Source organism: Esox lucius, chromosome 7, assembly GCF_011004845.1.
Source record: "Esox lucius isolate fEsoLuc1 chromosome 7, fEsoLuc1.pri, whole genome shotgun sequence".
Lineage (NCBI taxonomy): Eukaryota > Metazoa > Chordata > Actinopteri > Esociformes > Esocidae > Esox > Esox lucius.
The window spans coordinates 1,250,891-1,265,978 of NC_047575.1; the positions used below are offsets into that span (position 1 = coordinate 1,250,891).

The following is a 15,088-nucleotide window of genomic DNA, read 5'->3' on the forward strand; positions in this document are numbered from 1 at the left end:
AATCATAAGTCCTGACACTTTATATCTTTCACAAAAAAGCAAGATTTCACACATGAATTCTGTGCTTGTGGTAAACTCCATGCTACACACGCATTGTAAAACATGAAAGGTTAACACCCACCGGTTGTAAGACATAAAAATGCCGGGGGGTTTAGCATTGTTGATCCCTGGCGCCCTTTTGTTAAACATCAAACATAAAACCGCTGATATAACGCCTATTCATTGCCTGGGAATTAAAAATTTCGGAACCCTAAGATCCATTTGTTAAGGATCCAACATCTTGCACCTGTTATAACACATCTGCAGTGTTTATCAATCGTTGTAAAACATCAAGCACGCACACAACAATTCAATCATGAATTACAAAGTCACCGGACATTCATACGTCATTCTGGAAGTCCTGCCATAACACACGTCATAAAGGAGGTCCATACGTCACACCGGATGTCCCACCTACCAAACCGGATGTCCCGCCCACCTGTCAAATCAAACTGGAAGCCCCGCCCCCCAGAGTCATAAATCACCAACATCACAGAATATATCCTACATTAACTACTAATAACTACAGGTGAAGATAACTGACTTTTTCATCTAGTGAAAAGATGAGAGAAGCGTGGCAAGGTTGTGGTCTATATTACCCCAAAAAGTATACACGGATGCATACTTCACAAAATTCACCAGAAATAGTTGCCAAAGAATCATAAAGTTTTATTTTAGGCTTACTATAATGTAGCTACTGAAACTTGTCTATCCTGAACAAACCTCATGCATACTTTGTTCTGTCGGAGGCAAAGATTGAAAAACCTGTCGCCCCATTGCAGGCCGTATCTCTAACCACTATGCTATTTAAAATATGTTGTGTATTAAGGTTTTAAGCTAATAAGCCTTTTTTAAGTTTCATACAGTTGTGCTCAAAAGTTTGCAAACCCTTGGATAATTGGTAATATAATGTACTATTTGTAAGAAAACATAACTGAGCAGGCAAAACACATCTTATATTTCTTATGGCATTCATATTTAACTGGAGATTATAACAGAAATGGCCACAATCATTAAAAAAACATGGCAACAAAGATTTTTATTTACTGAGCCCTGTTCAAACATCTGCATACCCATAGTCCTTAATACAGCATATTGCCCCCTTTAGTCTTGCCCCCTTTAGTCTGTTGTCTATGAGGCCCCGAATTCTTGCAGGTGGTATAGCTGCCCATTGGTCTTGGCAAAATGCCTACAGGTCATACAAAGTCTTTGGTTGAACTGCACGTTTGAGATCTCACGGTCAGAAGATTGTAATGTCCTCTCCAGAACTACCTTTTTCAGCAGTAACCACTGGAGGTACAACTTGGCCTTGTGCTTAGGGTCATTGTTGTGCTGGAAAGTCCAAGAGAGTCCCATGTGCAGCTTTCATGCAGAAGAATGCACATTGTATGCCAGTATTTTCTGATAAAATGCTGCATTCATCTTGCCATCACTTTTCACAAGATTCCCTGTGCCTTTAGAGCTCACACCCCACCAAAACATCAGTGAGCCACCACCATGCTTCATAGTGGGGACGGTATTCTGTTCACTATAGGTCTTCAAGTCCCCTCTCCAAACATAGCACTTATGGTGGTGACCATAAAGCTCTATTTTGGTCTCATCACTCCAAATTATAGTGTGCCAGAAGCTGTGAAGCGAGTCAATATGTTGTCGGGCATATTGTAACCGGCCTATTTTGTGGCATTGGCGCAGTAAATGCTTCTGTTTGGCAACTCGACCATGCAGCTCATTTTTGTTCAAGTCGTACTGTGCTCCTTAAAACAACCACAGTCTTTTTCCAGAGCAGCATGTATTTATCCAGAGGTTACCTGTGGGCTTTCTTTGTATCCCAAACAATTCTTCTGGCAGTTTTCAAGTGCTTGAACAGTACTGACTGGCATTTGCAAGGTTTTGGATATATTTTTATATCCTTTTTCATCTTTATCCATTACCTTTTTACAAAGGTTTTTTAACAGTTATTTTCTGCTCCCTATGGCTCAGTATCTAGCCTGCTCAATACATCCATGTGAGAGCTAACAAACTCATTGGCTATTTATACACAGACATTAATTGCAATTTAAAAAGCCACAGTTGTGGGAAATTCACCTTTAATTGCCATTCTCACCTGTATGTGTCACCTTGTGTGTCTGTAACAAGGCCAAACATTCAAGGGTATGTAAACTTTGGCTCAGGGCCATTTGGGTGATTTCTGTAATGATTATGATTTAAATAGGAGCCAAACAACTAATAACTTGGCTTCATATGATCACAATACTTACATAAAAGACCGTTTTTTTCAAAATACATTTAAATCAACATCGCGTGGCAGTCGGGGACAGTGCCTCTGGGACGGCAGACCGGGGAGGTGGTCCCTCTTTTTAAGAAGGGGGACCGGAGGGTGTGTTCCAACTATAGGGGGATCACACTTCTCAGCCTCCCCGGGAAAGTCTATGCCAGGGTTCTGGAGAGGAGAATACGGCCGATAGTAGAACCTCGGATTCAGGAGGAACAGTGTGGTTTTCGTCCAGGCCGTGGAACACTGGACCAGCTCTATACCCTCTACAGGGTGATGGAGGGTTCATGGGAGTTTGCCCAACCAATCCACATGTGTTTTGTGGATTTGGAGAAGGCATTCGACTGTGTCCCTCGCGGCATCCTGTGGAGGGTGCTTCGGGAATATGGGGTCCTGGGTCCTTTGCTAAGGGCTGTCAGGTCCCTGTACGACCGAAGCAGGAGCTTGGTCCGCATTGCCGGAAGTAAGTCAGACTTGTTCCCTGTGCATGTTGGACTCCGGCAGGGCTGCCCTTTGTCACCGGTTCTGTTCGGAATTTTTATGGACAGAATTTCTAGGCGCAGCCAGGGGCCCGAGGGTGTCAGGTTTGGGGACCACACGATTTCGTCTCTGCTCTTTGTGGATGATGTTGTAGTGTTGGCCCCTTCAAGCCAGGACCTTCAGCATGCACTTGGACGGTTTGCAGCCGAGTGTGAAGCGGTGGGGATGAAAATCAGTACCTCCAAATCCGAGGCCATGGTCCTCAGTCGGAAAAGGGTGGCTTGCCCACTTCAGGTTGGTGGAGAGTGCCTGCCTCAAGTGGAGGAGTTTAAGTATCTAGGGGTCCTGTTCACGAGTGAGGGAAGGATGGAACGGGAGATTGACAGACGGATCGGTGCAGCTTCTGCAGTAATGCGGTCGATGAATCGGTCTGTCGTGGTGAAGAAAGAGCTGAGCCGCAAGGCGAAGCTCTCGATTTACCGGTCAATCTACGTTCCTACTCTCACCTATGGTCATGAGCTTTGGGTAATGACCGAAAGGACAAGATCCCGGATACAGGCGGCCAAAATGAGCTTTCTCCGCAGGGTGGCTGGGCGATCCCTTAGAGATAGGGTGAGAGGCTCTGTCACCCGGGAGGAGCTCAGAGTAGAGCCGCTGCTCCTCCACATCGAGAGGGGTCAGCTGAGGTGGCTTGCGCATCTGTTTCGGATGCCTCCGGAACGCCTTCCTGGGAAGGTGAGACCCCAGGGAAGACCTAGGACACGCTGGAGGGACTATGTCTCCCGGCTGGCCTGGGAATGCCTCGGTGTCCCCCCGGAAGAGCTGGAGGAAGTGTCTGGGGAGAGGGAAGTCTGGGCATCCCTGCTTAGACTGCTGCCTCCGCGACCCGGCCCCGGATAAGCGGAAGATGATGGATGGATGGATGGACATTTAAATCAATGCCATCATTTCACAATTTCTGCCAAACGTATTTACGGAACTGTAATCATCACTGGCAAGCCTGCAAAAATTAAGATTGGAGTCAAAACTTATTGATGGCGGTATATGATACACAGCAATGTATTGTAATGCGGTAACATTTCAGTTTAAATTCATTAGAATGCTACAAATACCTTTTGACACCGGTTACGCTGGTCACAGTAAGAAAATAATTATCTATGCTGGCCAGCTTATCTTGGTAGATTTGTGTTATAAGCTATGCATAAGCCATGAACATCTACTGCCAGCCTTCTTAGAATTTTGGCAGCCTCTGCACTAGACCTGAACGTGTGGTTCAGTAAAAACGTGCAGTTGCACTGCAAGAGAGTGGCTATTCATCTCTGGATACTGATGTATAACATGATCAATCTGTCCAGTGAGCCGGATGTTCTAAAGTTTTAGAAGAATCTTGTGTAAAGCGTTCTTTAAACTGTGTGTCAGTCACATCTAGAAACTTACAGAACTCTATTCTGTAGTGAAGATACTCTAATGAAGATATTGGAAGATATTTGGTACACATTTAATTTGGTGATTGTCTGACCTTTGGGACTTTTGGGACTGACACAATTTCCAAGGAATCCACAATGGTTGTTACCTTCTCTTTTTGCTTTAAGAGAAGACTGAAGACCAATAGCAGCCTGCATGTTGGAGACACTTCTTTGGAAATATATCATTAAGCACTCCAATTCTCTAGTAACAGCTTCTGCCAGCCCCAAGTCCCATAACATTTTGGCCTTTCTTGAACTGTTGGTGCAGACCATTAGCAGTAGTTGCTGTAGGCGAGTTACCTCATGTCATATCCTCCAAGCTTGTGAGGACAGAATCATATTGACTGAGGACTGATTGGATGGCTTTATGTCTGACAGTCCAACTGGTTTGGCAGAGGAGTTTGAGCGAAATAGAAATCACATCTGTAGTTGCAATTTGATTATACATTTCCTTATATTTACAAAAGATGCAAAGGCTATTCTACTGATAATGTAATTGCTCATTACCTCATTTTGTATCTGGGGACTAGTGTAGTCTTTGTTGCACATCAGTAACCAGCCTCGAAGGACACTGTCATCTTCTGCTTAGTCCTATAAAAGTTGGTATAGATTTCTATTTTCATCTTCATGACCTGATAAGGCCACACCCTGACTAAGTACTTAACTGAACCTACAATCATCAGTAGGCAATGTCTTGCTTCCTCTTGTTGTCTGGCTAAAGCTGTAGAGAGCTGTGTTCACAAGGTTTGATTCTTGTGAATTCACTGTAACTCAGTGGCAATGTGAGTGACTTTTAGAATGAGCTGAAAACATTTCAATAGCTTTCTTCCAATTTCTAAAGTCTATGTTGATAAATGCAGGGTATAATTTTGTTCCAAGGGGTGACTTCGTATTTTAAAATATTTGGTGGATTAAAAACATAAAACACCTTCTAAAGATGCACTATAATGTAGCCATGGGAAGTCTTTGAACAACTTCTCTTGAAATGACAAAACTCTGTCACCTCGTTTCTGCATAACATTAAACTTGTGATGTGGTTGATTTAGTTTTGTAAAATTGTTGTTGTCTAAATACTCTGTTGTGGCTCTATCCCTGACATCTGTACTCAACTGGTCCCTGATGTGTGGCTCAGTACCATATAAACAAACATGACAAACACTGTGTTACTTTCTATTGTCAGGATGACAACTTCCACAATATTGGACCACATTAATACTTTAAAGAATGACTATACAGAAAGAAATGTCTGTTTTCACCATTTCTTAGTACTAGTTTCCAAATTCTCACCTGATGACTTGTTGGTCCTCTAACCACATGACTATGGGTTGTGCCCTGGTCGGCTCTACTACCTGTCTCAGACCCCTGCTACAATAACAAAAAAATATCTAAATGTAATTACCAACATTTGTTATAGAACATTTCCTACAAATAGCACCAGCCAACCGCAACAGCTAGACGTAAAATGTACCGGGCAGCTAGACATTTTAACAGCCAAACAACTTTTGGTTTGTGTAATTTCTTAACACAATAAGCGGCATGCATGTCAAATTGAAGTTGTGTGTCTTTGTATTTTCATTTACTCAGCAAATTTTTGTTTCATGTCCCTACCCTTCCCAGACTTTTCCTAAATAAACAGAATTTTTACAACCTGAACTGGTGTCATAACAACTATAAGGAGAGCATGTCATTTGTTGTTATTTATTCCAGGCAGTGAAAAGGAAGTTTTAAATCTTTTTACAGTGTCACATGCTGAAAATGTGCAGACGTTTATATTGCATGATAATTAATAGATGGTGAGGTTTCTGAAACACTTAAATAGATCTCAACTACAAGCTTTATTTCAGAATATACAAAACTACCATCACATAACCTCACCTGATTTAATTATTTTCTCCCTGCCTCAACATGGGGGCTTCTCTCAATTTCACTTTCTTTACTGTCTGCCTTTGACCCCTAAATAAATAAATGTCCAAATACCACTGTTATTGTGACAAAAATGTAATTGCTGGCTTTAACACTGCATGAAAAAGCCTGTTTCAAATTGTGTTAATACAAGTAAAAATCAAGAAGTCGCGATGTAAAAAGATTTTAACCAGTCGTAAGAAGTCAGCACTTGACATTTTTGCACATGCATATTAGCTCTTAACACTTGTCTTTTGTCCTCATTCTAATTTCAACAGTTACACTCAGCAGACAACCTAAAGGTAAAAATCAGTATACTTAAAGTGTTGTATTTTTGGATACAAAGTAGTATAGAAATAGTTCAGTGAGTGAAAATGGACCCAGTTATTTTAAAATGTTGTATACTTGTATATAATATAATTTATGTCCAATAATTGTGTCAATTTTAACACAATGAAAGATATTTAGTACATTACATAGTTTTAAAATATTAATAATAAGTACAATGAAATAATATTTTTTTACAGTGAATTTGTAGGCACATTTTTAAGTCCCTTTCAAATACTAAAGTTTAAACACAAACTATACACCGATCAGCCATAACATTATGACCAACTGCCCAAGATTGGTTAGGTCCATCTTCTGCCGCTAAAACAGCCCTAATCCGTCGAGGCATGGACTCCACTAGACCTCTGAAGTTGTGCTGTTGGTATCTGACACCAAGACGTTAGCAGCAGATCCTTCAATATTAGGACAGCCACATGCTTAGTGAATTGAGTTTGTAATTAAACTAAAACTGCCATTTTGAAAGCTTCACACTCCTCCTTCCATGACTTTTACCAAATAGGCGTATATTACATGGTTCCTTTGTCAGAATTATAAACACACAAAAGGAACATTTTAGAAACTATTTACCAATTTTTTTTCATAGTTTTAAGATTTGAATCGCCAATAGCCCACGGAGCTTAGCGTTGGTACCTAAATTGTACCCAGGCACTGATCACTCCTCACTGAATGAATGATGGCAATGGATGAATTTGAATGAACGTACAAATGAAATACAAGATTTCCATGATCATTCAAAAAATGTACTACGCTATTATTGAAACATACAAATGACATAAGCTACTTATCACACATTACGTTTTTTCAATAAGAGATTCAGTGTATTGTGTAGGCTAATTCATCAAATGTAAATATAAAATGTAAATCTACAAATGCATTATGCTAAATAATTATTCACGAAACTAAATACCAATGATATTGTTTACCAATTCAAAAAAGGTATTACACGTTACTGTTTTTATGTTAGGAGTGAATGAGAAACTAAATCGCACACACATCCTATCATGTCTCTTAGAATTTTCTCTGCTTACTATACTGAAGATTAATATTCTACAAATGTTTTAGGCTAAATAATTATTCACAAAATCAAATACAAACGATATTCTTTACCAGTGAAGAGATCCCTGAATTTCCGCTTCTTAATAAGTGATTGAACAGTACTGACTGGCATTTGCAAGGCTTTGGATATCTTTTTATGTCCTTTTCCATTTTATGAAGTTCCATTACCTTGTAACGCAGGTATTTTGACTGCTCTTTTCTGCTCCCCATGGCCCATCCCCCATCTATCCTGCACAGTGCATCCACATGAGAGCAAAATAAATTCATTGACTATTCATATACAGACAATAATTGCAGTTGAAAATGCCACAGGTGTGGGAAATTCACCTTTAATTGCCATTTTCACCTGTGTGTGTCACCTTGTGTGTCTGTAACAAGGCCAAACATTCAAGGGTAGGTAAACTATTGATCAGGGTCATTTGGATGATTTCTGTTATCATTAAAATTTGAAAAGTAGCCAAACTACTTCATATGATCACTATCCTTAAATAAAAGACATGATCAGTCATATTTTCTAAATCAATGCCACGGTTTCACCAGGATATGCAAACTTATGAGCACAACTGTATTTCCCCTCCTAAAAAATTAAAATCAGGCAACTATGGAAAAATAAAATAACAACGGAGTCATTGAATAAAGGCCTTTATAAAAAGGCTGGTTGAAGTTTCAGATTCACAAGATGTTTGATGTATTGCAACGTTCAAGAAACAAAGTCAGCAGAACAATGTTAAAATTCTTGTTTGGATATAATAATGTGAAAACCCTATACATATCCTCTCTATCTTCATTTGATATGACAAACAGATTTTTAGGGGAACGGTACAGTGGCCCACGGTTGCACAACACAACAACATAAGTGATGCAAACAAAAGTTGAAAACACAACAACATTAACATACAACACAACACCATTAACAAAAATCAAACACAACAACATTAACACACAACACAACAACATTAACCAAAATGAAACACAACAACATTAGCAATGCAAACAAAAGTTGAAAACACAACAACATTAACAAAAATCTAACATTTATAAAAACGCTGCATTTCAGAAAACAATCAACTACTCACAAAACCACAACATTAAGTGACAACACAACATCATTAACTCACAACACAACAACATTGGTTCACAACAGCATCAGCCCAGAACACAACAACATTAGCCCAAAACACAACAACATTTGCAGAAATGCTGCATTTCAAGTTGCTCACAACGGAAGTGCTCCAGACCAGTAGGGGCAGTGCAAGTGAATGTTTTGGTGTTTACCTCTGGTCGAAAAATCAAGTGAAGTCACTCAAAATGAGATTATAATAAAATTATAATAAAATGAAAGAAAAACTTACATTGGTACATTAAAATTGCGTTCTTCTTGGTTGAGATTATTTTAAATAGGCCTTATGCACATTCCATGACAGAACGTTCCACGCCCACTTTCTACCGGTGTGCTAGTTTCCGGGCCCACATATTACAAACCAGTACAGCATTAATATTGCTAGCGTTATGTCCGACTATCTCACTGTTTTGTATTTTTATTTAGAAGGTGTCTCCAGGACGTGCCTTAACTTAACATTAATGATGTATATCGAATAGTTAAATCCGCCTCCGAGACTCCAACTAGCAAGATAGAAAATGGGCTCAAGATGTATATAGGAAGCTACTTAGACAAGGCAACGGCAGATTTGCAATAACATATACAACTACTTAGCCACTCAGCGAAGGTAACATTGACATTAGCTAGTTCATGTTAGCTATCTTATAGGGAATCTAGCTGAAAGTGTTTGTATTTGTGTTAGCTTGCAATATAATTATGCTAGCAAGCTTCAATGCCTAACAATATGTTTTATTTTATATTTTCTGCACTGTATCTAACAAATGTACACTGACAGAGAAGGCTGTCTGGTCAACATATGTAGGAGACAGTGCTTACATTTAATCTTATCACTAGATTATTGTATTACTCCCATGAGTATACATAACTGAGGGTTATTGAACAAGAAACAAAACCTTTAACCGGCTCATGGGGCCTGATTTGTGCACCTCGTCAGTCTTAACCTGGATATATTGTGGTGATTTTCATATGCTCTTCATTTTTGCACTTCATAATGTTTTTCTTCACTCCATAGATGTTAAAGGACTCTACCAGTGATACTTGTTCAAAGCCACTGCTCTTGAGTTGCAGGAAGTGTTATGTGCAACCACGTGGTTGCATGTCTTTACCAGATGGCACACTTCTCACTACTCAACACTTTTGCTGCACCACCTGTTCCCAGCTGCACAGAGACAGAACAATGTTGGCACAAGCCAAGAAACTTGTGAGTCTTAACAGTGCACAAAACAATGCCCATACATTAGTTATTCTATGTAATAGTAAGTCTGCTGCAAAAGGTTATGTTACTCCTAGTTCTTTAGGGTGTGAAGCCTGGTCTGGTTGATAGCAGGTTCGGAAACCAAGTAACTTGTGTGCTGATGGAATAACGTAAGAGGCAACTCAAATGAATGTTATAGAAATTTGATATTTGGAATTTGTAAATCTGTATTGTTTTGAAAACATTGAAAATATTCTGTTCCTCACTCAAAACATTATTTTTCGACTTTGTTGGAAAGGAAAGAAAAAGGTGCAGGGGTCTCTACATTTTTTCCGGAGATGTGTGTGTGTGTGTATATATATTATATATTATATACCAAGAAATATTGTATATCCTGGTAATCACAAGCCCCTCAGCTACAATACAAACACATAAAAACAGACTTCTGGGACACTATTTAGAAAATGTATCAGAATGCCTTTACTGCCATATTAGAGTGGAACTAATTTGGAACTAATGAATACAATTTATAATACAATGTAAAAAATATAGGTTCCCCAAAAAATATTGGGTTCTTCAACCTTGATATGAACAAACTGTTCTGAATTTGAGATATGCAGATTTGAACGTTTCTGTGGCCGCAGAGGATCGGTAGCAGCAGTTTGTATTTACTTCTCGTTATAAAAGCAGTAAGATACCCAATTTTTTCCAAAAACCAAAGAACATCCCCATTATATGTTGACAGAATACTTTTTTTATATCATATTTATAATATAAACTACGTAAGAAAGAGCTGAGCCGCAAGGCGAAGCTCTCGATTTACCAGTCAATCTACGTTCCTACTCTCACCTATGGTCATGAGCTTTGGGTCATGACCGAAAGGACAAGATCCCGGATATAGGCGGCCGAAATGAGCTTTCTCCGCAGGGTGGCCGGGCGATCCCTTAGAGATGAGAAGCTCCCTTAGGGTGAGAAGCTCGGTCACCCGGGAGGAGCTCAGAGTAGAGCCGCTGCTCCTCCACATCGAGAGGGGTCAGCTGAGGTGGCTTGGGCATCTGTTTCGGATGCCTCCGGAACGCCTTCCTGGGAAGGTGTTCCGGTCCCGTCCCACCGGGAGGAGACCCCGGGGAAGACCTAGGACACGCTGGAGGGACTATGTCTCCCGGCTGGCCTGGGAACGCCTCGGTGTCCCCCCGGAAGAGCTGGAGGAAGTGTCTGGGGAGAGGGAAGTCTGGGCATCCCTGCTTAGACTGCTGCCCCCGCGACCCGGCCCCGGATAAGCGGAAGAAGATGGTATGGTACTACGTAATACGGTGCTATAGATCATAAATAGTTATGTATTATTAATCCGGCTGGATCATCAAACAGTTGCCTGTCTGAGCTGAATGGTCATTGTTGTTGCATGGTAAAACATTTTCCTGGACAGAATAACATTCCTCTGCCTCTTGGTTACATTCAAATATGTTCTGGGTCGAAAACAATGAGCTATCTTGCATAAATGGAACGAAAACTACGCTGGTAATCGGCATTATTGACCAGTGACCAGTGGTGTGCACCATGTTGTGTTCCGTCACTATAGGATTGACCCCTATGCGTTCCCATCTTTCATACTTCGTAGAGGTCATGTTTTCAGGCGTTATGACTTAGTAGAAGCGCCATTTGTGATTGGGCATCAAGGAATCGACCACTAACAAAGGAAGACTTGAATTCTCCAGCGTGTATTGGCGACCGGTTTTAGTACAAATCTACCATGCAGGCTGTGATTGCCATAGGAACACAAACTGTGTACCAATCTCTTCGTTAGAATGCCTAGATATTAGCTAAAGTCAGCTGTATGATTCTAGTGATTACTTTTCTGGATATTTATGCACTCATTCAGCGGTGGCCACTTGGTGCCTCTCTACACAGGCTGTTATCCCCATAAGAACACAAACTATATACAGAACACTTCACAAAGAAAAAAGAAATGTACGATTCCAGCAATTATAGTTTTTTTATATTTATGCAAATTATACATAGAGGGCTCCATCTGCGCATCCTAAGCACTAAATAAATCAGCTATCTATTGATAAATAACTGGCTAGCTTGCTTACCTGCAAGTAGTCTGTTCATGTGGTTGTTCTCAGTTGTGAAATACAAACAAACTTACAAACAAACGGACTGCTGACCGTAAGATTTTGAGAGTAGAGGGTCACTGTCATGTGTGCCCTAGAGAAAGGTTTCACTGACAATGGCTCTGCGTTCACTACATAGCTTTTTCTCTTTTACTGTTTACATATTAATACTGTTTTTATTTTTGTTCATGCTGCACTGTTGCTCATTAGGTACGACCGACTAGCACTTTTGGAAATTCGTTCATCATTGAATACAAAATGTAGATCTCGGACGAGATACTGCAATCCACCATTACCGAGCATTTACTCGCAAATGTTCAAACCCTGGACAATAAAATGGACGAACTACACGCACAGAGGACATTACGAATTGTTGTGTGCTAGCGTTTGTTGAGACCTGGTTGGATCCTATGGTGCCCAACTCGGTCATTACCCCTACTGGCAGGACAGAATGGAGTCAGGTAAACAAAAGTGCGGAGGGGTCTTCATTGTGGTTAACTTTATGGTTATCTCATGCTGGGGCTTGTATGTAGCAGTACTTTCAACACAGTGTTCACCAGACCTGGAGCTCATAACTGTAAAGGTACGGCCCTTCTACCTTCCGCGGAATTCAGCTCTCCTATAATCACAGCAGTCTACATACCCCCGCCAGCGGATAAAACGCACACACTCTAGTCCATAATAAATGGACTAGAGGACGCTCATCCTGAGGCAGCTTTTATTGTTGTTGGCGACCTCAATAGGGCAAACATGAAAAATGTTTTGCCAAAATACAACCAGCACATTAACTTTCCTACCCATGTGGATTAGACCATTGTTATTCTGAAATACGAAATAGCTACAAACCTCCCCCGCCCCATGAATCACACATACATTTTGTCCCTACCATCTTATAGACAACACCTAATACAGGATAATCAATTTTTTCGGGCAGTTTAACGCCAGAATGAGGGATCCATTACTGCTCTACAGGACTGCTTTGAAAAAACAGATTGGCAGATGTTCTGTGATGCAGTCGAGGGGGACATTGATGAATACACAGACTGTCTCAGCATCGAGTGCATCGATGATGTTGTACTGAGGGTAAACTCTGAGGAGGTCCAGATATGACCTACGGAAGGCCATCAGAGAAGCCAAAAGAGACTACAGGTATAAGGGTCTGTGCACGGTTTGAGGCAACCAATACCATTCCTTGTGAATGGCTTGCTGAGGATCAGGACTGCATTCTGTCTCTAACCACGGCTGACGTGAGGAGAGCTTTTACAAAAGTCAAAGGGCTAGTCACCAGGGCTAGATAGGGAAGTCACCAGGGCTAGATAGCATTCCAGGCCACAGGAAGCTGACTAACAATCCAGCTGATGTAGCCGAAGCATTAAATCATTATTTTGTCGACTCGGTAGTCACAATTGCACAATGTTTTTCACCTAAGTATACAGAAATGTTTACAGTTAATACAGATGAACAAGCCCTTACTTTAAGGGCAGTCTCTGAAGTAGACGTCATGAGAACAATTACATCTCTTAAATCATCCAGTGCAAAGGATATATTTGGTATGGATGTGGTAATGCTTAAAGAGCTTAGTGAGTCGTTAGTTAATCCTATTACTAAAATGATCAATCTTTCAATTTCTCAGGGGATGTTTCCAAGTGCTTGGAAGTCATCTGTTATTGTGCCTATATTCAAAAGCGGTGTTCCTCATTCTGCTAGTAATTACAGACCTATTAGTATTTTAGTCTCAAAGATTGCAGAGAAATTGATGGCTGCACAAATCACAAATTATTTGAATAAGAATTCTGTTGCTTTACATCCAATGCAATTTGGCTTTAGAACAAACTATTCAACTGAGATGGCAAACTGCTATTTCACTGAAAAAGTTAAGTCCCTATTAGATAAAGAAGGGGTTGTCAGGGCTGTGTGTTTCTTGATCTCAGGAAGGCCTTTGACACCGTAAACCACAGAATTCTGTTGTCTAAATAATTATGTTTTAATTTGGCTCCACATACGTTGAGATGGATTGAATCATACTTGTCAGGTCGCACACAGTATGGAAATATACATAATTATAAATCAGCTCCTCTAAGTATATACACTGGTGTTCCACAAGGATCTATTTTGGGCCCTTTACTTTTTACGTTGTACATCAATGATCTTCCTTCAGTCTGTCCTAACACTAACATTCAAATGTATGCAAATGACACTGTTCTTTATATATACACGGAAGAAGTGTGTCACAAGTCGCAAACGAACTTACAGAATCCCTGGTTCATGTTGCAGCTTGGTTAGAACAATGCTGCTTACAGTTAAACATCTCTAAAACAGTGTGCATGTTTATCACCAAAACTAAGAATTTAAGTATAGTGCCAGATGTATCTGTATCAGGTGAAAGATTACAAGTTGTATCTGAATATAAGTACCGTATTCCGATTGATTCCAAACTTTCATTTAAGCCGCAAGTTAAAAAGGTCTGTAACCGGGTTAGTTTATCTAATTTTAGATTTATTCGTGATTATATGTCGTCTGACGCTGCTTTGATGTATATGCATTCCATGATTGTTTCTAATATTACCTACTGTTTAACTACTTGGTCACATGCTAATATTACTACTTTGAAACCACTAGCGTCTTTGTATAAACAATCACTAAAAACTCTTGATAAGAAATCAGTTAGGTTTCATCACTGCTCAATATTAAAAAAATACAACTTGCTAAGCTGGGATAACTCGATCAAATATAAACATATTTGTTTGATGTTTAAGACTATACATAGCCTGTCTTCACCACTAAAACAGTTTGTGAATGTTAGAACTGCTCACCGATTTACAAGGGGTGGGGAAAGAGAGGACTGTATTATCCCTCTCAAAAAAAGTAACTTCAGCCAGTCTGTATTTTCGGTAAAAGCTGCAATGGAATGGAATTGCGTCCCACCAACCATTAGACGATTAAATGCTTTTGGCACTTTCCAGTCTCAGCTTAAAAAATGGTTATTGACAACTCAGCACTGTCAACATTAGTATTGTATCCTTGACAATAGACTTTGTTGTACTAGTTGTTCTTGGCTATGTTGCTCTCTTCTGCTGCCATCTTCCTCTTTATCTC

The 15,088-nt window shown here is 40.1% G+C and overlaps 1 protein-coding gene across 7 annotated transcripts in view; it reads right to left on the reverse strand.

Annotated features, from left to right (window-relative positions):
* st6gal1 (ST6 beta-galactosamide alpha-2,6-sialyltranferase 1) overlaps positions 1-15,088 on the reverse strand; it is a 177,040-nt gene that overhangs the window by 33,218 nt on the left and 128,734 nt on the right. The window contains exon 9 of one of the 7 annotated variants that reach the window (XM_029120799.2): positions 3,711-3,791. The exons of 5 other annotated variants lie outside the window; for them this stretch is intronic. In XM_029120799.2, the coding sequence (XP_028976632.1) occupies positions 3,763-3,791 (29 nt within the window). In that variant the 3' untranslated portion in view covers positions 3,711-3,762. One more of the 7 variants, XM_029120800.2, reaches the window with a different exon arrangement.